The following is a 27379-nucleotide window of genomic DNA, read 5'->3' on the forward strand; positions in this document are numbered from 1 at the left end:
AATTATACATGTCAAAATAAATAAATAAAAGTAAATTCAAGTACATTTGTGTTTGATCATGAAGCTAAAATGTGTGATAATATTTAGGATTTAAAAACGTGTAAATTGGTGTTTTTGTAAAACAAGATCTTGTTCATGACTTCATTCGTTGACATGCGTCAGTGCAATGAGAGGTGAGCAACATTAAGAAATTTTGAAATGAATGAATGAAAGAATTTATTTATTTATTTTAAAAGCAGAGTAGCTCAGTGGGATAAAGAGCTGGTTTACCAACATGTAGACCCGGGTTTGATTCCTGCTCACACTATCTGTATCCTTAGTCAAAACCATGCTTCTCAGTCCAAGTCAAGTCTAGAAGCTTGCAAAGGTGCCGTGTTTCACTACATCCACAACACCACGGACAGTGCTGCGTCCTGGATGGCAACCACTCAGGCATACAGCCGGTTCATTCTTACATATATAAAATATCCATGTATCTGCTGCAGCCAGGAGAACTGTGCGCATCCCCTTGGCCTCCTCCAGCCACTGGGGTCCTCAACACTCACACACCTGTGTGCTGAATCATGCACAGAGAAATGCATCACGGCCAAAATGTCAAAGTTGATGCTTGCTCATAATGAAAGCGAGACTCCCTAACTGCTCATTTAGCACAAAGTCATTTCAGCAGTACCCAAGGATCCTCCAGAGAGACCTGGTACCAAAGATATACAGCCGTTACCATAAGTTATTGGTTCGAGTCACTCAAGCATATAGCAAGACATGAAGCACAGTACCCTAAAGACACGGACCTTCATTCTCCTGCAAAGATATCATCAATGCCAAACATCTCTGTCCAGCGACCTAATGACTTCATAAGCTCTTCCCAGGCATCTTTCGATCTCAAAGGGTGAGGACCAAGAGACATGAATGTCAGTGCCAAGATAAGTGAATGTTTTCACCAAGTTCAACATTTTTACCAAATACAGATACATTTCTGATGGCAGAGTTCAGAAAATCATAAAAAGGGATCTTAAGATCTGCTGGGCCATATGAGAAATTTATGTTTGGTAACACAAAATTACAGGTTTAGATTTTAATTGGGTAAAAAAGTCTTGATCAGTTTGACAGTGGCAGCAGAGGATTGCTTTCATGTGTTGACACTACACACTTTATACTGTATGCAGAATGATTGTGTTTGTTCCTGTAGGTGTACGAGTTCTGGCTGAATGACATGTACCTGAACAACAGACTGCCTCTGCCAGTCAATTCCAGTCCTGCTATGGTGTTCTCACAGCAGAACTTCAGGGCTCCCATCGACTCTTTACGGTAAGAGGTAAAGAGCAAAAGCTCACAAACAGCAAAAGCTCATCAACTAATACAGTGATATAATAATGATGATGATGGTGTCATTATTATTGTTATTATTATTATTATTGTTATTATTATTATTATTATTATTATTATGCATATGCCGCAGACATGAACGAGCGAAGCTCGTCAGCATCTCACCATGTAATTTAGGTCCTTCAGACATTATTTTGAGTAAATGCTTCAGGGGAGCATTAGCATGGCAAAAACCTTTCAGACCCCCTGCTTTTTTAAGCATTTTCCTTATTTTACCTTTCAGTTTCCGGAGAGGGGTTCTGCTCCATATACCCCCCACCTTTTTAAGCATTTTTCTTTTTTTAGCTTTTCAGCTGACCCCCCCCCCCCCCCCCCCATTACAGCCCTCTTAACCCCCTACCACTTTAAGCATTTTTTAAAATGTAGATGTAAATTAATATTCAAAGTTTTCAGCTAGTTGACAGTAGGGCTGTACAATATGGCCAAATTATCACAGCTCAATATTGTCATATAAATTGTCATGTAAATGTCATTTATAGACATGCTGTCCATATTCTTGAGCCGCTTAGGTGGGTAGGGAGAGTTCCCATGGGATAAAAAAGCTTTGCAGAGGTCACAGGGGTCAAAATTAAAAGATGCTCCAATCATATAGAAAACTACACCACATTATTTGCTTGATCATAAAGATTCCAAAAAGGTATAGTTTGAACTATCTGTGAATGTTATGGAGTTATGAGATAAAAGCAGCAAGAAAGGTGACAAAGGTCAGTTTCAGTTTGTAGAGGGGTCAGAAGTTAAAGTTGCTCCGTTAATTTTGCTCCAGCTGTATTTGTGCTGAATTTGATGCTTGTATCACCATTTGAAGGATTATCTGCTGCACTAATAAGCCATATAGCATGAACCAGCTGCTGTCTGTTAGCTTAAATGTGTATATAAGGCAACCTGAATTAAAGGAGAAATGCTGCTTTTAACAACTTGGCCCCCATTTCTGCCATAAAATACTGTCATTTACTCACCAATATAAGTTTGGTGTGATTAGAAGTCCATAGTTCAAACGACATGTTCAGTTCAAATCTGAAGCAAACACTTTTCTTCTTCTACTAAGGTGGATTAGAACTTTTTCTGGTACACAGCACTAATTACTGGACAGGAGGAACCTAGCAGTCAATGTGACTCACTGATTTGAAAATGCAGGTCTTTCAACCAGACATGTGGTGCCGTGACATGTGTCCAATCAGATTTCAGCGGAGTTCAGTGAAAGCCTGGCCTCTGCTCTAGCTCCACCCATGCCAGGAAGTGTTCAAAACTGGACATTTCCTGTTTCACTGTGACAGAGAATTCGGCACTTCCTGTTTGAGTGTGAGCTTGCCACTGAGTTCCCGCGAGATTCCATGGGATCTCGTCTGTCAATCCAGGAAGTGTTTGACATTTGAACATTTCCCGTTTTACTGTGGATTTGAATTTTGGTACTTCCTGTACCATGACTGAGCTTCGCACCACTGCGCAACGCTTCTCTCATAATAATAATATTATCGTTATTATTATTGGCTGTTGAACACAGCAAAATGTTGAACTGAACTAAGACGTAGACTTTCATGATTTTTTTGTTTATGTTGTTCTGTTTAAAAAAAAAGGCATTTAGGGTAGACAATGACCATCCAAAATGCTGAGGTACCAAATTAAAAAAAAAAAAATCTGTTTCTCCATGGAAGCACATTGATGTTCTTGTTTGACATAATATATTGAAGAAATACATCACATTGTGGGGTACAACAGTGGAAAACCTCCAGTCTGTTAGGTATGAAATAATAATTGTCTACTTGACATTAGCTATCCATAATGTGAAAAGGAAATTTCCACTGTTAAGCTCTGGTGAGATATGGCTAGGAGAAAGAAAAAATAAAGCTTCACTCCTTAGTGTGCAAATTTGTGCATGCGGTGCAACCGGAAAGTATTCACAACGCTTCACTTTTTCCACATTTTATGTTATTCCAAAATGGATGAAATAAATTTTTCCCTAAATTTCTACACACAATTACCCCATAATGACAATATGAAAAAAGGTGGGGGTTTTTTTTTAGATTTTTGCAAGTTTTTTAAAAAATAAAAAATTAAGAAATCACGTGTACATAAGTATTCACAGCCTTTCCCATGAAGCTCAAAACTGAGCTCAGGTGCATCCCAATTTCCACTGATCATCCCTGAGATGTTTTTACAGCTTAATTGGAGTTCACCTGGGGTAAATTCAGTTGACTGGACATGATCTGGAAAGACACACACCTGTCTACATATAAGGTCTCACAGTTGACAGTGCAGGTCAGAGCACAAACCAAGCATAAAGTCAAAGTAATTGTCTGTAGACCTTCAAGACAAGATTGTCTCCAGGCACAGATCTGGGGAAGCGTACAGAAACATTTCTGCTACTTTGAAGGTCCCAGTGAGCTCAGTGGCCTGCATCATCTCTAAACGGAAGAATTTCAGATCCACCAGGACTCTTCCTAGAGCTGGCTGCCATCCTGTTTTATTTCTTTATTTTCTTTATTTATTTATTTTTAATGGACTGCTCAAATGAAATTGCCCCTTGTGGGATTAATAAAGTTGTTGGTTGGTTGATTGATTGATTGATTGATTGATTGATTGATTGATTGATTGACTGAAACCGAACGATCGTGGAGAAGGGCCTTAGTCAAGGAGGTGACCAAGAAACCGATGGTCATGCTGTCAGACCTCCAGCAATCCTCTGTGGAGAGAGGAGAACCTCCCAGAAAGACAACCATCTTTGCAGCGATCCACCAATCAGGCCTGTATGATAGAGTGACCAGACGGAAGCCACTCCGTAGTAAAGGCAGCCTGCCTGGAGTTTGCCAAAAGGTACCTGAAGTACTCTCGGACCATGAGAAACAAAATTCTCTGGTCTCATGAGACAAAGATTGAACTCTTTGGTATGAATGCCAGGCATCATGTTTGGAGGAAACCAGGCACCATCCCTACAGTGAAGCATGGTGGTGGCAGCATCATGCTGTGCAGATGTTTTTCAGCAGCAGGAATTGGGAGACTAGTCAGGATTGAGGGAAGAATGAATGCAGCAATGTACAGAGACATCATGGATGAAAACCTGCTCCAGAGGGCTCTTGACCTCAGACTGGGGCAAAGGTTCATCTTTCAGTAGAACAATGACCCAAAGCACACAGCTAAGATATCAAAGGAGTGGCTTCACGACAACTCTGTGAATGTTCTTGAGTGACCAAGCCAGAGCCCAGACCTGAATCTGACTGAATGTATGTGGAGAGATCTGAGGATGTCTGTGCACTGATGCGCTCCATCAAACCTGATGGAGCTTGAGAGGTGCTGCAAAGACGAATGGGCAAAACTGCCCAAAGATAGGTGCACCAAGCTTGTGGCATCATATTCAAGAAGACATGAGGCTGTAATTGCTGTCAAAGGTGCATCAACAAAGTATTGAGCAAATGGTGTGAATACTTAGTTTTTTAGCTTTAACACTCAACAAAAATATAAACGCAACACTTTTGGTTTTGCTCCCATTTTGTATGAGATGAACTCAAAGATCTAAAACTTTTTCCACATACACAATATCACCATTTCCCTCAAATATTGTTCACAAACCAGTCTAAATCTGTGATAGTGAGCACTTCTCCTTTGCTGAGATAATCCATCCCACCTCACAGGTGTGCCATATCAAGATGCTGATTAGACACCATGATTAGTGCACAGGTGTGCCTTAGACTGTCCACAATAAAAGGCCACTCTGAAAGATGCAGTTTTATCACACAGCACAATGCCACAGATGTCGCAAGATTTGAGGGAGCGTGCAATTGGCATGCTGACAGCAGGAATGTCAACCAGAGCTGTTGCTCGTGTATTGAATGTTCATTTCTCTACCATAAGCCGTCTCCAAAGGCGTTTCAGAGAATTTGGCAGTACATCCAACCAGCCTCACAACCGCAGACCACGTGTAACCACACCAGCCCAGGACCTCCACATCCAGCATGTTCACCTCCAAGATCGTCTGAAACCAGCCACTTGGACAGCTGGTGAAACAATCGGTTTGCATAACCAAAGAATTTCTGCACAAACTGTCAGAAACCATCTCAAGGAAGCTCATCTGCATGCTCGTCGTCCTCATCGGGGTGTTGACCTGACTCCAGTTCGTCGTCGTAACTGACTTGAGTGGGCAAATGCTCACATTCACTGGCGTTTGGCACGTTGGAGAGGTGTTCTCTTCACGGATGAATCCCGGTTCACACTGTTCAGGGCAGATGGCAGACAGCGTGTGGCGTCGTGTGGGTGAGCGGTTTTCTGATGTCAATGTTGTGGATCGAGTGGCCCATGGTGGCGGTGGGGTTATGGTATGGGCAGGCATCTGTTATGGACGAAGAACACAGGTGCATTTTATTGATGGCATTTTGAATGCACAGAGATACCGTGACAAGATCCTGAGGCCCATTGTTGTGCCATACATCCAAGAACATCACCTCATGTTGCAGCAGGATAATGCACGGCCCCATGTTGCAAGGATCTGTACACAATTCTTGGAAGCTGAAAATGTCCCAGTTCTTGCATGGCCGGCATACTCACCGGACATGTCACCCATTGAACATGTTTGGGATGCTCTGGACCGGCGTATACGACAGAGTGTACCAATTCCTGCCAATATCCAGCAACTTTGCACAGCCATTGAAGAGGAGTGGACCAACATTCCACAGGCCACAATTGACAACCTGATCAACTCTATGCAAAGGAGATGTGTTGCACTGCATGAGGCAAATGGTGGTCACACCAGATACTGACTGGTATCCCCCCCAATAAAACAAAACTGCACCTTTCAGAGTGGCCTTTTATTGCGGACAGTCTAAGGCACACCTGTGCACTAATCATGGTGTCTAATCAGCATCTTGATATGGCACACCTGTGAGGTGGGATGGATTATCTCAGCAAAGGAGAAGTGCTCACTATCACAGATTTAGACTGGTTTGTGAACAATATTTGAGGGAAATGGTGATATTGTGTATGTGGAAAAAGTTTTAGATCTTTGAGTTCATCTCATACAAAATGGGAGCAAAACCAAAAGTGTTGCGTTTATATTTTTGTTGAGTATAAATGTGCACAAATTTAAAAAAAAAATTATGTCATTATGGGGTGTTGTGAGCAGAATTCTAAGGGGAAAATGAATTTACTCCATTTTTGAATAAGGCTGTAACATAACAAAATGTGGAAACAGTGATATGCTCTGAGTAATTTCCGGTTGCATTGTATGTCATAGCAAGATCAAAGGTGGAACATGTACTCCACATGAAGTATTCATGGTGTAATATAAACATTCCACTGCTGAGCAATGGAGAATTTGAGTGAAAACTCCACTAGGAAGAAAATCAATTCTCTAAGCCACAGATTAGTAAATCAGGGGCCAGTCCCTTTGGCCCAAAATTTGGTTGACCTTTAACCATTTTTCCCCTAAACTGAGGCCAGACTAATTGCTTTATTACAACCAAACCAAAAGCACTTAGTAAGAAATAGAGCCTTCATTGATTTAGTACAAGTTATCCGCACAAAAAAAATTCCAGCAAAGTGTATGAAAGGTAACGCACAAAAATTCATACATGTCCCAAAAACTCATCAGTGATGATGATGGTGGTGATGATGTCACAGTGGAAAAAAGAAAGCAGAAATTAATCTTATTTTAACCCTAACCCTAATGTGCATCTCAGAATGTTAAATATGAAATGTGCATAGGCAAGGAAATTCATAGTGATATGTGCAATATATTGTACTTGATGTGTTGTGAGATTACATTGATTAGTAAGTTAGCAAACCTAAAGTATTTACACCTTTAATCTTGCCCTTGATATTTGACCTTGATAGTTGACAGTGACCTTGAGCTCAGAGAACCACATTGTTCCCAACCATATCCAAATATACATAATAATAATAATAATAATAATAATAATAATAATAATAATAATAATAATAATAATAATGATGAAAGAAAAATTTGAACTTGACCTTTGTCCTTCAAATCCCAGAACAGGGGTGTCTGCCGAAAAAGCAGCACATTGGTCAATTTGTTCAAAAGGTTAGAGCACAGACAAACTGTCAGCAAAATCCAGCCTCCAATAATTATTATGCAAATGTATGCAAATATCATAACAGCACATTCAGTATCTGCTCCACATGAAGTACCCGATGACGGAATATGACCACTGTGATACTGAACACGAGTGAGATGTATATTCAAAAAGTGCTTCACTAATTAAAACATATTTCACCAATTAATATGCTAATTATCTGCATATGTAACAGTATTCGTACTGCAGCATGTACTCCATGTGAGGGAAGAAATGAGAACGTTCCACCAGACTATACTACTGCTGTGATACAGAGGTTTAGAAAACATCATGTTGTCCTCATTTGTGTGTAAATTTATACACATACATCAAGCAAATCCTAACCAGTTCATCTGTTTCATAAAAACTACATTTGTTACAACAAAACGTCCAACATGCGATGATCTTGAGTTGTGCTTATTCAAGCATATTTATGTACACCTTTTGCACCATCTACTCTACATAAGATCCCCATAACACTGAAATATGAATGTTACACTTCTTACTTAGCAATGGTGAGATACATGACAGGCTCTAGATTGAGTAGTGTTTATAAAATAGGTAGGTGACATTTTTCAAGGGTGGTAATAAATTATGCAAAGTTTCTATAATGAGTTGAAATGGTGTGCGAGTCCAGAATGTTTTTAGAACCTTAAACCTCAACAATTTTTACAAGAAGAACTCAACCCTTTTATTTCCTGTTAATTACATAATTTTTAACGTTAATTTACTGTCTTAATGTATTTCTAAATTGTTTAGGTTCTTGTTATCATGTACACACTATTGTAATTATCAATGTATTTTTGTATTTTTAACATATTTATATTATGTACTTACACTGAATTTCCGAAAAAAAATCATGCATGCTTTTAATATAGATGATTTACCGCCTCCTGCTGGAATGGCGTATGAGTCCAGAATGTAATTATCAACATCTATTGTTCAGTGTTGTTAGATAATATCTGTAGTTTCTCCAAAAACATTAGTCCTATTAGTCCTCCATTTTGGTGGCGTTCATGCTTGACCTGAAATATACCAAACAGCAAATGTCAGCTCTCCCCAGTTTGTTCATGATCAAAGTTATATGCACGCACACACACAGAGCATCTTGTCTTTTCTGCCACAAGCATGTGCTTCTATTTTTACACACCCACAAACAGAGACGGTGGTGGAAGACATCAAACACAATACACGTTTTACTCATGGTAACGGCAACATGACACTTAACTAAACTGACTACACCAATTGAACTACAAAACTACAATTGAACTACAAAACCACAATAAATCAATAACACTAACAACTCACATGAACAACAATAACATTTAAAACCCCAAACTGTGAAATTCCATAGTGCATTGCAGCACAACGTCCATTGTTCACTGTTAGCTAATATCACTAATTTCTCCAAAAATATTGTTCCTATCAACTTTCCATTTTAACAGCATTCATCCTTGACCCAAAATACATAAGCATAACAAATGGAAAATGTCAGCTCTCCCCAGTTTCTTCATGATCAAATCAATGCCATACACACACATGCACACACGCACACAGAGGCCACTTGGCTATTTTAATATAGATATTTTGACCATAACATTAACTAAACCAAACAGATTATCTTATGTCATTCCCTTTAAGAGTGTGATGTGTGTGAAACTGGTCCACTGGTATTTTGATGGTGGACTCCATAGAAGACTGACCCGAGAGGTTTTCTGCTGAAGAAATCTGTATGCAAAACATGAAAGCACACAAGAACATAATTTACAGGTGCAGTTTCCACCCATCTCCACATCTCTATTATACCCCATCGGGTGCATACAGCCTTCCATTGCTTCTATGGCAGCACCATTTTGGTGCTTCCTATCTGTGAAGCCAGAGAGAAAGAAAACCAGCGTAAAATATGGTACAAGCCAGAGTTATTAAAGTTTTGTGTTTTCCATTCGTTTTTAATTTTTGTCTAATTTTAAAAGTGTTTTCAATTTATTTTCATTGTACTGTGATGAGTGAAGATAAGCACAAATGCACATCCCAATGGGTACAAGCAGAGTGTATGTGCATGATGAACCCTCCTATGTAAGGCGTATATGAGTAACGTGCATATAAATATCAGAAAAAAACTCTGCACTTGGCTTTTAATTGAAAAATCATTGGCACTAGTTGTGAAAATAAGCATATTTGTCAAAACAAGCAATGACACTTACACTATGCATCGGAAGTAAGATGGAGCCTAGTGTCTCTCATACTGTATCCAGAGTAGCAGAGCAAACAAATGATCATTAAACCATAAAGCCTGGTGCACTAACAGCCTGACTCGATAAATTGCTGTGAAACTGGCTTTGATCAGTTATATCGAATTGAACACTTCTGTGCTGTGCACTGACAGATAGGGTCATTACCCAGAAGACCTTGTGGCCTCGAAGGCCATGGTCCAAAGATTAATAGGCAATGAATGTTGTGGTTTGGTTACCACAGTATTGATCTGTGACCGACTCCTCAACCAGATGATTTACACAAAGTGTTTACAGTGATAACTGATAAAGCTGTTCAATAAACATGAAGAAAGATAAATATAGTGAATCACTTCCTTTAATTTGAGGTAGAGAGTGTAAATATTTTTTAAGTACTTCTCTCCTCTCCTAGGTTTGCTGCACACTTAATTTCTGGAGTTCTGGAGTACAAGACTCTTCTTGATGCGTAAGTCAGCATATTATAGTGCTGTGGCCAAGGCCAAAAAAGGGCCCTAAAAAGGGGACATACCCCTCCCCATCTTATAACTATATGAAACCTGTTTTGTTTGATGCATTTATATGCCTACTAATAGAAAATCATGGTTGTATGATTTTTAAGTGTGCACAACATCACGAATTAACCCCTTCTTTACAGCTATATCTGAAAATTGTGAAATAAATACAGCCCTATTCTATGATTTTCTGATCTTATATGAACAAAATGGATATCGATTGTTATTGACGAGTTGTGTGCCAAATAAATAAGTTCAAGTTCAAGTAATCCATGATATTTGTAGAAAGTACACATCAACATGATATTTGCAGTCACTTTTGTTGAAAAAAGTATGATCCTGTGATAATCTTAACCCTTTCTGTAATTTTGCGTAATTTTTGGTATATTATGCTGAGAAACATTTTTGTTTTATTTCTGTGGTTGCAAATGGGTAGAATAGTAATATTTCTGCTTTTGTAGAGATGTATTTTTCATACCCTCAGCAGACTTTATTTAGACAATGATTGGGATCACCAGCTTAGTCATCAGTCTCCTTTACCTCCTCCTCAGCTTCCAGTTGTTGCCATCATCCATACCAGGTCCTTCACTTGGGCAGACTCTAAACTACCACTTCTCTCACTTAGCTTTTCATTCAGCAGAGAAGGATCAGGTTTAATGTGGGGTTTATTGTACCTTGTCACCAACTCTTCTTCAACCCGGGACAATGTGAGGGACTTCTGGGTTGTGCAGGGTATGGAGGACACTTTATCAGGAACACTTCTTTGGTACAGAACAACTGCCATCAAGTGGGTTGTGGTTTTGCCATCCAGCGTCTCCTCGTTTTGATGAAAATTGTCAATGGCAGCATCAACAATTGTTTCTGTGTTGTCTGGACTGAATGGACAAATGCCTCTAGGGACATACGTATACTGCTGATGTGTTAGTTAGCTGATCATTGGCCAAAGAAGTGGCAAATCGTCTCACTTCATCATAGGAGATAGAATGGCCAAGAGAACTGAGGACATCAATGAGACACTTACTGCCATAGTCATGATGCATTTGGACTCCAAGTCCAAAAGTTATTGGGGTTTGGGTATTACAAGACACTGCAATGATGTTGTGACATATAGCGAGAACTTTTACAATGTCTTTTCTTCTCAAGTCTTCTTAATGGTGGGTGGAATTATCATAGTCACATTTTGATGTACACCACAAAACAAAATCATACAGTTCATCTGGAACAAATTTTTTGCACTGGTCTATTTCAAATTCATCACTAGAGGCATAATGATCATGTTTAAATGTTTTGCCTTGAACTGCATTGCGTAATATTCCAGCAGCCCTATGCAAAATGACTTGATCATCCTGTGGCATGATATCACTTTCTAGTTCATATTCACCTTGTTCAATAAGCTGGATGTGGAGTTTAGATACTTTTTGCAATGCATCAAAAACCATCACAGTACTTGAGCAGACAAGCTCAGACTTGCCAGTTTGCGCAATGGATACCAACTTATCCCCAAAGTGACTCTTTAGTTTGTCTTTCAGTTTCCAAGTAGAGTAACTGCTTGATTTTGCAATGCCAGCCTCCTGAAGAACCCCAACAAATTTTGTATGCAAGTCTGAGAGTGGTACAACCATTTTAGTCTTTGAAAATACAGTCTTGTTAATGTACAGTAACTGTACAGTTTCAGTGCAGCCTTGCCATATGCCATTAATCCATTCTCGCCATTAATCCAGTTTTGTCCTAGCAGCTTTAATATTGTTTGTACTTACACTCAACAAAAATATAAATGCAACACTTTTGGTTTTGCTCCCATTTTGTATGAGATGAACTCAAAGATCTAAAACTTTTTCCACATACACAATATCACCATTTCCCTCAAATATTGTTCACAAACCAGTCTAAATCTGTGATAGTGAGCACTTCTCCTTTGCTGAGATAATCCATCCCACCTCACAGGTGTGCCATATCAAGATGCTGATTAGACACCATGATTAGTGCACAGGTGTGCCTTAGACTGTCCACAATAAAAGGCCACTCTGAAAGGAGCAGTTTTGTTTTATTGGGGGGGATACCAGTCAGTATCTGGTGTGACCACCATTTGCCTCATGCAGTGCAACACATCTCCTTCGCATAGAGTTGATCAGGTTGTCAAATGTGGCCTGTGGAATGTTGGTCCACTCCTCTTCAATGGCTGTGCGAAGTTGCTGGATATTGGCAGGAACTGGTACACACTGTCGTATACGCCGGTCCAGAGCATCCCAAACATGCTCAATGGGTGACATGTCCAGTGAGTATGCCGGCCATGCAAGAACTGGGACATTTTCAGCTTCCAAGAATTGTGTACAGATCCTTGCAACATGGGGCTGTGCATTATCCTGCTGCAACATGAGGTGATGTTTTTGGATGTATGGCACAACAATGGGCCTCAGGATCTTGTCACGGTATCTCTGTGCATTCAAAATGCCATCAATAAAATGAACCTGTGTTCTTCATCCATAACAGACGCCTGCCCATACCATAACCCCACCGCCACCATGGGACACTCGATCCACAACATTGACATCAGAAAACCGCTCACCCACACGACGCCACACACGCTGTCTGCCATCTGCCCTGAACAGTGTGAACCGGGATTCATCCGTGAAGAGAACACCTCTCCAATGTGCCAAACGCCAGCGAATGTGACCATTTGCCCACTCAAGTCGGTTAAGACGTCGAACTGGAGTCAGGTCGAGACCCCGATGAGGACGACGAGCATGCAGATGAGCTTCCCTGAGACGGTTTCTGACAGTTTGTGCAGAAATTCTTTGGTTATGCAAACCAATTGTTTCAGCAGCTGTCCGAGTGGCTGGTCTCAGACGATCTTGGAGGTGAACATGCTGGATGTGGAGGTCCTGGGCTGGTGTGGTTACACGTGGTCTGCGGTTGTGAGGCTGGTTGGATGTACTGCCAAATTCTCTGAAACGCCTTTGGAGACGGCTTATGGTAGAGAAATGAATATTCAATACACGAGCAACAGCTCTGGTTGACATTCCTGCTGTCAGCATGCCAATTGCACGCTCCCTCAAATCTTGTGACATCTGTGGCATTGTGCTGTGTGATAAAACTGCACCTTTCAGTGTGGCCTTTTATTGTGGACAGTCTAAGGCACACCTGTGCACTAATCATGGTGTCTAATCAGCATCTTGATATGGCACACCTGTGAGGTGGGATGGATTATCTCAGCAAAGGAGAAGTGCTCACTATCACAGATTTAGACTGGTTTGTGAACAATATTTGAGGGAAATGGTGATATTGTGTATGTGGAAAAAGTTTTAGATCTTTGAGTTCATCTCATACAAAATGGGAGCAAAACCAAAAGTGTTGCATTTATATTTTTGTTGAGTGTATATAACCTGTGTAGCAATCCCTGTGATATTTTGCGTCAAATGCAAATAGATCAGGGTAGGACATCTTTCTAAGACTGATGGGATGGTCTTGTCTATCATCTGCTGCTGTAAGCATTTTCTGCCTAGTGGATTCACCTGTTCCTGTAGAAATTGCAATGAGTTTTTTACCCCTTATGTACGACTTATCACAAACAAAACAGTCTGTTCGTATGTTAAATCTTGAGGAATCATTTCTACTTAGTTGACTCCCAATATAAGTATCAGACTGGGCACTAGTTGAAGGAAACACATCCTCTGATATGTCCGTTTTAACAGAACCAAGGTTTGTCGTACTCGTATATGATGCTCTATAATCTTTATATTTAATTTTGATAGCCCCGTTCAAAATGTCTTCTCTATTTCCAGATAGTCGTTCATAGAGGGCATCTTTTCATTTCTCTACAGCCTGAAATATCGTGTTCAGTCCTTCAACCTGGGGAGAATGGACAACATTCTTTTCTGACTTTCCAAGCACTTCATTACAGATTAGGCAGCGTGAAATATTTATTTGTCTTCTCTTCTTTGGGGGTTCTTCACAGAGTTCCATCTTGCAACTGAAAGGAATGAGCAGAATTTTTTGGACAATAAAATGAATTCAGGTGCAAGTTCAAGTGCAAATAATCACATCTTTTCAATCTACAGATTACATCTCTACAAAAGCAAAAACATTGCTATTCTACCCATTCTGCAATCAGAAATAAGACAAAAATGTTTCTGAGCATAACATAACCAAAATTACAAGAACAAAGGGTAAAGATTATCACAGGATCATACTTTTTTCCACAGAAGTGACTGAAAATATCGTGCTAATGTGTATTTTCTACAAATATCATGGATTAGATATCCATTTTGTTTATATAACCTCAGAAAATCATAGATTAGGGGCTTCTGTATTGATTTCACAATGAAGGGGTTATTTCACCATGTTGTGCACACTTAAAAATCATACAACCGTGATTTTCTATTAGTAGGCATATAAATGCAGGTTTCATATAGTTATAAGATGGGGTGGGGTAGACCACTTTTTTTTCCACCCTCTGGCCACAGCTCGATTATGAAGGCAATTACAAGTCAATTCTGTTCAGAAATATCAGCACATACATATGAAGGAAAGAAGCCAGACAGGAGCTGTGTGTGTGTGTGTATGTAGACATGCCCTGCCTGTGGATTATGCCCGGGGTCAGCTAGCTGGAACGCCTCTGTGCATGGACCAGTACTATCGTCTTTTCACCTCCTACCGTCTACCAGGGCCCGAAAGAGACACGCTTGTGGCCCAGAAGAGCAGCGTGATGCCAGAGCCTGAACACATCATCGTGGCCTGCAAAAATCAGGTCATACAGAATGAAAGCCGAAATGAAAACAGTCATAGCCTGCAGTACGACACTCTGTGATCCTTATGAAGTGTATGTGAATTTGAAAAATGCACCACAAACACACGGGCGAGAATACAGTAAAAAATAGATTATTTTTTTAAAAAGCTTTTTGTTGTTGTTGTTGCATGCAATAAAAGTAAATAAAAGTTAAAGCTGCGGTGTGTAGGATTTAGCGCGTCGAGTGGTGAGGTTGCAAATTGCATTATGCCATCACCAATTAGGGTTAGGGTTAAATTTTGTAGCATGCATTTGCACTTTGTCATGACTTATGCTGTGATTTGATGCTGTATAGCTCAGTTGAACTGAATTCAAGTTAAATTCATTTGACTAACAAGCAGTAGCACATGGGAGAAACCACTGATTCTTCTTCTTTTTATTCACTCTTCTGGCTATGCTGCAAAGTGTGAAAAGTGGAACAAGTATGTCCCTTTTGGGCTGCTTTATCAACACGGTAGTGCAACATGACAGCCTCCATGAGGGGGCGCACTCCCATGTAGACATATACAGTAAAGCACGGGTGCTTATGAATGCTAAAGGACTTCATTCTTTATTAATGTGGATCTTTACAAGATACAAATTCAGTAAACATCAGAATGAAATTACAAATGGAAAGTTTAATTTACTAAAATATCTACTAGCCTCCACTCGGAGGGCCAATCACACATACCTCAACACGTGTCCATATTATTCGGTAACAAATCTTCCTCTATGCGATGGGAACTTCCCGCTAGTCCTAGGGTCCAGTAGTCCTAGTCCTCATAATAAGGAGAACATGTTGGATTTGTTTTTTACATTTATGGTAGGCTATATGTTGCACTAAAGTAGGTTAAGTAATGTTACAAAAGTGTGACAATTAAAAAAAAACATTTAATTATACTGAATTACCATTATTTGTTGATTTTCAATTCAACAGATTTATGGACAACAGTATAATTAAAGGTGATTAATGGTGCATGTCAACAGAATCATATGTTTTAATTTTGTAAATTGAACACAACTGGATCTGGTTCGTTACCTATTTGAAAGTATTACATTTATTTGTGAATTTTAAAATCAGTTTGGGGTTGTAATATACACCATCAAATAATATAAAGAGGTTAGGACCAGTGGACCGTAGGACCAGTGGACCCTCCCCCTGTGCGACACTGGCCATGTGGCCCTGCAGCCTGCAGCATAATGTCCCGCTATGATTAGACAGTGTCAAGGAATGCGAACGCGTGGCACAGAAAGCGGATGGACACAAATGGAGACTCAGACTGTGGCGCAAGAGTAATCAAAAAAGCTTTATCCAGAAATCAGGCAGAGGTTTGGTACACAGTTTGGCAGTCAGCAAGGTGGAGGTAACAGACAGATGTGAGGCAGAGGCATAGTCCAAAAAAACGAGCAAAGTTCAAAACACAGTGAGCCAAAGTTCAAAGGCAATGATGAGAGCGAGGTCCAAAAAACACAGTGGGGTCATAGACAGCTTGGCAGAAGAATAACTAAACAATGGTGATGAATACAATACAAAGGTTGGAACGATGCAGAAGCACAAGGCAAAAAGCACAACGAACTGGCAGTGACAATCATTTCAAACGAGGCTTAAATACACTGCAAAATCAGGGCATGGTGAAAGACAAGTGCGGAGAACATTCAGGAAGGAGAGCGTGGTCAGACGGGAACAAGATAATGGATGACTGGTGCAGGAGACAAGAGGGTTCAGTGACAGATGGGGCGTGACCAACAGGAGCAGAGGCAATAATGATCCGTGACAGTTACACCACCCAAAACCAACAGTGATCAAAATAAAATACCAAAGGCCTAATAAAATACCAACTCCAAAAGGAACGAAGACTACAAACTAGAAAATCAAAGGTAAGACCAGAAAACACATCAACAAAACAAAACTAAGACCGAACTCAACAAGTGACTGAAGTTTAACAAACAGATAATCAAGGACAGGGACCAGACAGTAGATCAGTGGGTGGGAGGGCAGACACAGACATGGGACAAACCATAACATAGGCAAACCATAACAGAAAGACAAGGAAAAGTGACAACTTGTGTTCAATTTGGACCTCGGTCCAGTTCTTTGTGCTAGATGTGGTGATCAACTTCCGTCGACTGAATGAAAGAGATCTGCTGACTCAGCTGCAGAAGACTGCCAAGATGGCTGCCAGCCAAGAAGAACAGCTCCCACCTATCGGTGTCCTCACCACAGATGGACGCACTGAGTGGGCGGAGTCTCGCAGTGTGCTCATGAGAGGTAGGCTATGAACACAGCTTCTTGAGTAGAGTTGAAAAACTGCAGGTGAATTGTGGTGGTGCTAAGTCCGTTTCAGTGAGTAGAAGGGACATTTGTCTTGTCGTGCTCTAGAGTCTACCAACAGAGACTCTCTCGATATGATTGAGCGCTGCCTGTGCCTGGTCTGCCTGGATGAGGCATCTGGGCCTGAGCTGAGCGACGGCACACGAGCCATGATGATGCTGCATGGAGGAGGAGTGGCCAAAAATGGCGGCAACCGATGGTATGACAAGCCCATGCAGGTTAGTGGGCACAAGTCAGCCTCTGAGGTGGAGTGTCTCAGAAATATCTGAAAATCAGTGTTGTAATGTAGCGAAGTAGAAATACTTAGTTACTGTACTTAAGTAGAATTTTGAGGTATCTGTAATTCGTTATTTACATTTCTGGCTTTCACTTTTACTCCACTATATTTTCTCAGTAAAATGTGTACTTTAACTCCAACACATTTCTCTGCAACATCTTCGTTACTCATTACTACAGTATAAAAGTAGATGAAATTTGACTGGGCAATGCCTGTTTGCAGAGGTGAAAGTAAGCCAGAGCACAGCAGATACAGTCCGAGATACAGATATCTTCAGCCAGGGCGCAGCGCCTTTCAGCCCTGCAACATGTGTAGTGTTTGACGTAAAACAAGTTAAAAAGAATATGACAGGTTGAATCTGCGCCCCCACTGAGGAAGAGGAAACTGTGAAGGATGAAAACCATCTGCGCGTTGGACACCAAATGCACACACACTGACGCACGCACACATGCACTGGAGTGCAGCACACGGTCAGAGTTAACACACACATAAGAGGAAAACTACCGACAAAACGAGCCAGCGTTTCTGTTTCATTTAATTTATTTTATTTGAAATGTTCGCAGAGAAGAGCTGCTTTGCAGTGGTTGGTGGTGGTGATGCATGGAAAGCTTTGTTTATTAATTTATTTACTTTTCCTTATATTTGGCACAACTGTGTAGCTATAAATGACTGTTCTGTTTCACAAGAGCTTGGCTGTTGCGTTTAAAGAAAAGTGTGTGTGGGTTTTCCAGGAAAAAGAATGGTAACTTCATTTACAGCTACATACATCCATCCACCAGAGGCGGATCCAGCCTTTTATAGGGGCTGAGGCCCCCCTCCTGATTTCTCCAGACACCACACTCTTTCTTTTCGTGTTGCCGTTTCACTCTTCACTCGTTTTGGATTTTACTTTTACTCAGTACTTTTACTTAAAGTACATTTTATATGAGAAATTTACTGTTATGTGCAGACGCAGGTTGAGGAGCGGACCAACGTCTGACCGAACCCAGCGCTAAATAACCAGAAAGCGGTTCCACAAACAAAACGGTTTTATTTCCCCTCCAGTGCAATAATTAGTGTACAACATAAATATTTGGTTTGTCTGGCGGAGTGAAGGACGGCGCGCTCTCCAGCGCCCAAAAGGATCGAAGCCTCGGCGCTTCTGGACTCAGATTCACCGCCAAACACCCCCCAGGTGGACACGACAAACTGACTCTGTGAAGGATGGAAAAAGGTGAGGTAAGTCAACAGAGCTACAGCAAATATCCTTCAGAGGCACACACTATCAGCAACACATTCAGGTCTGAATTTAAGCTTTATGTAAATGAGCAGCTTCTCACAACAGGTGGAGGATCATCAGTCCGTACGCCACGGCAGTGAGAGGCAAACTGCACAATTCTCATCAATGTTCAAATATACTGCGTAACAGAATGCCAAATTACTATTAACGATCATTCAGACAATAATCACCTCTGATGTGTGCTGACAGCATGTGTCCCTCACCCGTCCTCCTTCACAGGCACGATGTGTCAAACCCTGGCGCGGTCCTCAGCGTCTCACAAACGAACGTCACAAGGTCGAGTTCCCGGCAATTCTGCTTGAACCACTCATGGCTTAAATGCAGAACGCCATCTCATTATCTGCTTCAGCTGAAAGTCTTTAAGTTTGCACGTGAGCATCATCCACAGGTGCTGCGAGTCAGTAGGCCTGCACGTGAACATCCTCCACAGGTGCAGCTAATAATGCTGATGAGGGTGAAGGACTCTTCTGCCAGCACCTTCTCCACAGACAAAAACCAGTTTGCATACCACCTGGAGAGCAAAGAAAAGAAAACAACACAAAAACATCCAGCCAAATCCCCCAACACACAACATTTACTTTATTTCAATTTACCGACGATATGGTTCAGACATCATCGGTGAGATATGAACAAATCAAACAGCCTGTTATGCAGCAGAACCATGAAAACAGTCAGTCATCCTACAGTTTGTGGTTTGCATGTCAAAGTGAATGCGGCAATGTGTGTTTTAAGTTGGTGGCATTGTAGAAAGCTCTGGAATCTAATTCCTTTAGCTTCTCTTGATTTTTTTTCCCCTTGTGGTTGCCACTGTTGTGACACATAGGAGGAAAAAAATGGCATAAAGAGAATGTGAACAGACAAAGGGCATGAAAGTGACTGTGAACGTTAACCCATGTCACACTCTAAAGCTGAGGAAATTGTTGACAAATAAACTAACATAACTTAAGGTTCTAGCTGTGCTTATACTACAGCAGGGAAATATAATAAAGGGCTGTCAAACCAGCCATCAAGCATCCTACAAGGGGAAATCTATCTTCCATCTTGACTTTTCAAAACAAAAGCCCTAGACATACTAAGATACTTAAACTAGCAGCTTACAGTAACACAACATCAATTATGTGGAAGCGGTTTGGATATCTTAAAAATTACAAAGCACAGATTTAAGTTGATTTGAAAAAATATATCATTGGTGCCAACCAAGACAGGAAATAAATCTTTTCCATCATCTAAAAATTATACAGCAAATATTTACACAGTTAAATGCTTACGTTCTGTTGAACTAATGAACCCTCTGGTTTCTTCAGCTTTCAGTTGTAATCAGGATACTTTTCAAACTGGAAACAATATTAGATTATACATTGTGATAAATATCAATCAATATGCAAAAATATAATTTTTGCCATGTTGATCAGATTTCCCAGCCCTAACTTCAAGTCACGTCAGGTCTTCTAAAGCATCACTGAAAATTTGATCTAAAGACATTCTGATGAATAGTGGAACTTTCCATTAAATTAGAAACTCACATCCTGAAAAATGTCATGAGCACAAACCTAAAGAATTCAAATAATCAGTTGCATGATTTATATTTGTCATCCAAAGACTTGATTTCTTTTGATTTTACTGACTGCCTGTTTTTTTCTGCAAGAAAAACATGCATGAAATAACATTAAGCATTTTTACTGCTGAAAGAATGACACTAAGACAAATTAAAACTTGATAAACGTAGTGCTACAGTTTGCGTCTACCTTCCGAAAAATAATTAAAACTAATCCCACTGTCAGTTTGTTATAGGCGCTGACGGCTGCTGCGGGGTCGTGTGTGAACACTCGCCATTTGAGGGAATTGTCCTTGTGCACTGCACAGAGTATCTGCTTAAATTCATGTGAGACTTCACAAAATAATACAAACAAAATTTCAAAGTTGCACTGTAAAAAGGCAAAGTTTTTATGTGATATTTCTGGTGTATGATTTGAAAAGCCAAAAAAAAGTTTAAAAATGAAATGTTTCGTAATTACTCCTATTTGACTAGGATTGGCAGTCCTTCAAAGTTGGTCAGGGCTGCCAGTGTGAGTGAGCTTCCTGCCCCTCGCAGACTCCGCTGGAAATGCACTCCAGAGGTCCACAAACTCCTGAGCTCTTCTACTGACAAACTCCAGAGGTCAGTTTATTCCATTTTCTACACAAACAGAGGGATTCCTAGCTCATTACCACGTTGTTTCCTAGGCTGGTGAAAAATCTAGACATAAATGTCCATAAATTCTGTGAATATGGGAAAGAGTTTATTAAGAAGCAGAAAATGAGTCCAGATGCTTACATCCAGCTCGCCCTTCAATTAGCGTACTACAGGTAAGAAAAAGCCAACTGTTACACAAAATACTCTAATATGCCACATCAACATGGGCAACAGAGTTGTTCTCTCTGTGTGCTACTCTAGATGTCACGGCAGAGCCGTGCCAACTTACGAGAGCGCATCTACACGTCGTTTTCAGAAAGGCAGAGTGGACAACATCCGGTCAGCAACTGCCGAAGCGCTGGCCTTTGTCAAAGCAATGACTGATGCAAATATACGCAAAAGTGTAAGATGTGACAGTCTGGATGGAGCAGTTGTGTCCTGCATCATGTTTTGTACTGCAGAAAGGTGGCAGTGTCTGTGGTTTTTATAGACAGAATTTAAAGGACCATCTGAAGGTTAGGGCATCTGTTATGGTAACTCCAGTGTCACATTTCTGATTGTTACTCATAAAATACAGTGGTAGGCATGTTATAGCAAAATAAAGTCAAAATTGTAACTGACTTAACACAAATTGTTTGATAAAACTGTACATACGCACTCAGGGAAAACTGAGTTGGAATATTTTTTTAATCCAAGGTGTATGTATAACCCTGAATCAGAAAAAGTTGGGACAGTATAGAAAATGCAACTTAAAAAACCAAACAAAAAAATTAAATATATAAAGCAATGTTAAAAAATACCCTTGGCTGTATGAGCATTATGTTCTTTATAATTTGCAGTTGTTTCATTATTTATGAAGATCCTGCCTCAAATTTGTACATGTTCAATAAAGCCTCTCAATCAATCAGTCAATCAAAGACAATGTTTATATTTTAAGAGTGGAAGTTGTGCAAATCAAGGAATATTTGTAGATCACTGTCTGTGCATTTGCACGTATTAATGAGACAAATCTAACTCCATGGGAAGTTAGTTTTGAGTGAGCGGAAGTTAGCATTCATGCTAACATCTGCAAAATGTCTTGTAAATGACTCCAGAGGTGTTATCATGTTATACAAACAGCATTTTCAGTTTTAGAACTGTTTATTTCTTGCTAGCTTTTACATAATATGAGCGAAGCACTGTGCAGTGACGCGAAGCTCGCTCTACGGTAGACAGAGGCACAAACCAGAAATGGCACCAAAAAAAATCAGCCCCAGTGGGGAAAAAGCCACAAACTGGAAAAAAAATTGTCGTAAAAAGCCATAAAAGGTCACAAACCAACGGTCGACAAACATAGACATTAATATGCATATGTCGCGGACATGAATGAGCGAAGCTCATCAGCATCTCACCATGTCATTTAGGTCCTTCAGACTTTTTTCAGTAAAATGGTTCTTGGGAGCATTAGCAGGACTGAAACCTTTCGTCCTGAGCTGCTTCGTGCCGACACGCGAAATCCTCCGCACGTCTTTCATTACAAAATCTCCTTAACAGTGGAATGTGCCGCAAAAGTGCTATGTCCAGCTCTGTTGCCATTTCTGTGGTAGTCACACGATGTCCCGGATCAACACAGCGTTCAGTTTAGAAATGATCTGGTCGATCCAGCCTGTCGATGGCCGCTCGACGCGCCGCGCCCTCCGCCACTGTGCGCCGTCTTTAGAAAGGTTTTAACAGTCCATAATCCGCATGACGCCGACAGAATCTTCACCAATATCCAACTGAATCTATCGAATGGTTTCCAACTGCCTGTCTCTAACAGTTTCTGAAAAAAATTTCATGGAGCAAAGCGACAGTCTCTCAGCAAGTTCTCAGACAAAAGAAATCTGACGGGAGGGGTGGACCAGTGCTCACTCAAAGCCTGCCCACAGGCGAATGACGCAACCGACAGGCGTGGAAAAACTCACGCATGCGCACGAAGGTTCAAGCTTGGCTGATGCAATCACACGTGATTCAAATCCATATAGTTTTTGAAAAAAATTAAAAGGTCCGTTACTTTTTGGACAGACCTCGTACACACAAAGGAAACAGAGTTCTGCAGCTAGCTACCAGCCTGTGATGTCACCACGCTAACATCCATGACATGTCTTGTAAATAAGTTCAGAGGTGTTATTAGATTCCAAAAACAGCTATTTCAATGTCAGAAGTGTTTATTTCTCACTAACCTTTACATAATATATGAGAAACATGTATATAAACACACAGAACAAAGCAATTTTGGATAGACCAGCTACTGACATCAAGGTGCAGCTCTGACTGGCTGTCATGCCCCCCATTTAAAAACAAATGGAACAGACTTAAACAGAATGTGACTTTTTAACCTCCTAAAATAGGTCAAGGTTAGCCATCTTTGAATTTGTCCAAGATCTGTGTCCCACTAATGTTCCCTGTAAATTTGAAGATTGTGGCTGTAATAGGACTGGACTTATGCTGAGCACAGACAGATGGACGCAAAGCCTTTGTAATACCTGATGGCCATATTAGATGGCCTCGGGTAAAAATGCAGTGATTCCTACATTTACATACTTTGATTTCTATTTAACTGCAGAAAGTATAAACCCAAGATATTACAACTTCATTTGTTGATATGAACATCCATTCCTACATTTCAGGCGTGTAATACATTCCAAAATAATTTGGGATGATACGTAAATATTTACCACGTTGTAATGTTGCCTTTCCTTCTCACAACAATTAAAGATGTTTTGGGATCGACAATATGAAGCGATGAAGCGTTTCATGTGTTCTTTTATCCCATTCCACCTACAAACATGTTTAAGGTGTGCAACAGGGCAGGGTCACAGTTGTTGCATTTTTTTCTTGGTTCAACATTTTGTACGCATTCTCAATTGGGGACAGGTCAGGACTGTAAGTGAGCCTGTTTAGTACCAGTACCCTCTTCCTCTGCAGCCATGCCTTTGGAATGTGTGCAGAATGTGGTTTTGCATTGTCTAGTTGAGAAATGCATGTATGTCCCTGGAAAAGATGGTGTCTTGCCGGCAACACACATTACTCTATAACCTCCCTCCAAGATTTTTCTGATTTGGGGTGGTAAATGCATGTCTACAGCTCTAGATTCAATGGCCACTGCATTACATATACCTTATTTATATCTGGCTGAATTGCGTTTTATCTTCATAACAACTTTAGTTCTTTGTGGCATGGATTCAACAAGGTCCTGGAAACATTCCTCAGAGATTTTGAACCAGATTGACATGATTGCATTTTGCAGTTGCCACATCACCAGCAACCTGTTGATAAAAGTCATCCATGCATTCTTGTTGTTTACACCTAATTCTGACCCTACCATGTGAATAACCCATAGAAACTTAGACTTTTATTTTTAGTCTTTCCTTGCTTAATTTTGTTAAGCCTGTGCTCACTTGTAGCCTCAGCTTACTGTTCTTAGCTGACAGGATTGGATCCCTGCTGTAATTGGTCTGCTTGAAAGTTTGGTGTGTTTCCCTTCAGAGATGATCTTCTGTACATGTATTGATTATTTGAAATTCTGGTGCTTTTCCATCAGCTCACATCCGTCTGGCTGTTCTTCTCTGTCCACATCAACAAGGCATTTTTTGCTAAAAGAAAATCGCTAAGTGGCTGTTCCTTCTCTTTAAGACCATTGACTACAGACCATAGAGATGGAAGCACTTTCTGAAATACTCAAAGCAACCTGTCTGGCAACAACAACCATGACATGCTTATAGTCCATTCTGATGCTTGCTCTGAACTTCAGCAGTTGTCTAAATTCACTGAGTCTCTGCCATGTGACAGTGAATATGGGCTTCAATGAGCAGTTGAATCTCTATACTGCATGGAAGTGGCTACTGAGTGTACTTCTGATGGCTTCTTAAATAGATCCCTGATGCTCATTGTGAATCAGCGCCTACAAAACTGCCAAAGAAGTCACAGAATCTGTTGCAGTATAGTGGACTTTTTCCTCTTGGTTGGGAAATTATTGTTGCCCCAAGTGAAGCTATTCATGGGGTATTTTGAGTAAGATATTGCCAGGTGTAGATGTAGCTGAGCTGAATTTAGCAGCTGGTTTATGTGGTTGTGAACCTTTGGCCATGACCAAATTAAGGAGAAGTGACTTTCCTTCACAGTTGAGTAAGCAGGGTTGACAATCAAAGCTCCTTGATGTTGAAAGGACACAGATGAGGTGGTTCAGGTATCTGATCAAGTGCTCACTGGGTACATCCCTTTGGAGCTTTTCTAATTATGTTAAACTCCAAGTTCCCATCTGGCCTCAAAATGCCTCATTTTAGAATTTCCCATGGCACATGGTGAAATTTGGTGGGGAGACGAATGTCTGTGCTGCCTTATTTATTCTGTACCTAGTCAGTGGAGGAGAAGAGATGGATGGGTGGATGGGTGGATGGGTGGATGGATGGATGGATGAATGTTCAATTACAACTTAAGTGTAAACTGTTGTTTTGTATTATATGTAACCATATTTACTGTACATAAACAGGCTTTGTATTGATTTTAGTTTAGTATTGATTTTCATTTTGCTCATTTCAAGGCTGCAGAAAAGATGGAGCTGTTACAAGGTGCCATCGCAGCACAGACAAAGTACACAATTTTGGTAAGTTGAGGGTCTTACATTGAAAAGTCCAAATAATATATTTTATGTTTGTCAAGAAAGGCACATGTACATGTCATAATGTGCGTATGCTGTCTCCTTTCCAGGCAATTACAGGGATGGGAATAGATAATCACTTATTAGGACTGCGTGAAATTGCACAAGAACTGAAGTTGGAGAAACCAGGGATTTTCAAAGATGAAGCCTATGTCATCAGTAATCAATTTATTCTTTCTACAAGTCAGGTTTGGCATCATTTCACAACATTAAACTGAAAAAAATATGGAAAATGTTGTTTTGTAAATTTATTTGTTTTGATAATCTGTGATATGACAGTAAGAAAGATGTTTCAAATTACAGATTTAATGTCAAAATATTAATTATTAAAAGAAAAGTACCTAAATATATAGGGAAAAGTTATTATGTGCAAACAGTTAAAAATATAAAATTTATTTTTGGTGGTAAAATCGCAATCTCTTTAAAATGGTCTCCTGCAATTTATAATAAAATCAGAGATTGTATTTATTGACTGTATTAGCATTTAGCACTCATTTTATCAATAAGTAAAATTTGAGAACTACATTTATGTTATAATATGCCACCAGTGAGTACACCTACAGAGAAAACAACTTTTTCTTCTTTTTGAAAACTGTTCAGAGCTTCATAATTTACTTTATTTTAATGAAACAGAAAAAAATATTGCAGCTGATTTTTATTCTTTGGAACAGTAATGTGTTTGAAAGCCAAACAAATAAATAAATAAATCATACATATAAGTTTTCCACAGTACTGCATGTAAATAGTGCCCTTGATTTTTTTCACAAGAGGTTTTCAGAACTATTCCAGAAATTACATTAATGGCAAAACTAACTTCTGGACTGTAAATGTGACTTATGTTTAATGACTGAAGTATTTCTTATCCTTGCAGGTGCCGACGACTGTTGAGATGTTCTGCTGCTATGGACCTGTGGTTCCGAACGGTTACGGCGTGTGCTACAACCCTCAGTCAGAACACATCATCTTCTCTGTGTCAAGTTTTTACAAGAGCCCACACACGTCTTCAGCAGAGTTTGTCAGCGCTCTGGTACAGGGACTCCTGGACATGAGGGATCTGTGCAACAAAAATAGCTCAGGCAAAAATGTCTCCGAGCAAAAAATTAGTCAGACGTTGGAGACGCACACACAAACGGAAACTGATCAGCAAAGCAACACACAGCAGAGACCGAACAATCTGATCAATTATCAGCAACCGCTGCCGCAGGTTCTGGTGAGGTCAGCAGACCAGAACAAAGCGGAAGCTCAAACCCAGACGTCATGACGAGGACAACCGCAAGCTTTGAAGAATGGAAGTAAGTAGTGGGGGAAAAGTCTACTTGTCATGTCAGAGGTGCGATTTTAAGTGTTTGATGTTGTCACTGAAAAAACAAATGTTGAAAGTGTTACAAATATGTCATGTAATACTGTCGTGTGACGTATTGTAAAATGTGTCAATTTTCCGGTGACTGACTCTGTAATCAATATTAGAGGTTATCGAGGTAACAGAAAGACTAAAAACATCAGATTATTGTTGTTTACTGCAAAAATCATGATATTAAAATATTAAATCGATATTGATATATTCAATTGATATCGATATGGACAGATCTTATTACACAGCAGAAAATAAAAGTCCTACCATGTGTTGCTTCTGCCTGTTCAAGTAAAACAGGTGATTTCAGTGATTAGCTCTTCTACCTGACTGAAT

The 27379-nt window shown here is 40.1% G+C and overlaps 1 protein-coding gene across 3 annotated transcripts in view; it reads left to right on the forward strand.

Moving 5' to 3' along the window:
• Positions 1 to 26971, forward strand: part of chata (choline O-acetyltransferase a) — a 28150-nt gene extending 1179 nt beyond the window's left edge. For all 3 annotated transcript variants that reach the window (XM_034185541.1, XM_034185542.1, XM_034185543.1), the window contains 12 exons: positions 1187 to 1305; positions 10089 to 10142; positions 14755 to 14935; positions 17045 to 17222; positions 17334 to 17503; positions 20623 to 20723; positions 20871 to 20999; positions 21065 to 21187; positions 21276 to 21417; positions 25576 to 25638; positions 25743 to 25880; positions 26564 to 26971. In XM_034185541.1, the coding sequence (XP_034041432.1) occupies positions 1187 to 1305; positions 10089 to 10142; positions 14755 to 14935; positions 17045 to 17222; positions 17334 to 17503; positions 20623 to 20723; positions 20871 to 20999; positions 21065 to 21187; positions 21276 to 21417; positions 25576 to 25638; positions 25743 to 25880; positions 26564 to 26953 (1788 nt within the window). In that variant the 3' untranslated portion in view covers positions 26954 to 26971. The remainder of the gene's footprint in view (positions 1 to 1186; positions 1306 to 10088; positions 10143 to 14754; positions 14936 to 17044; positions 17223 to 17333; positions 17504 to 20622; positions 20724 to 20870; positions 21000 to 21064; positions 21188 to 21275; positions 21418 to 25575; positions 25639 to 25742; positions 25881 to 26563) is intronic.
• The last annotated feature ends 408 nt before the right edge of the window (positions 26972 to 27379 follow it).

This window comes from Thalassophryne amazonica, chromosome 13 (assembly GCF_902500255.1).
Source record: "Thalassophryne amazonica chromosome 13, fThaAma1.1, whole genome shotgun sequence".
NCBI classification, from domain to species: domain Eukaryota; kingdom Metazoa; phylum Chordata; class Actinopteri; order Batrachoidiformes; family Batrachoididae; genus Thalassophryne; species Thalassophryne amazonica.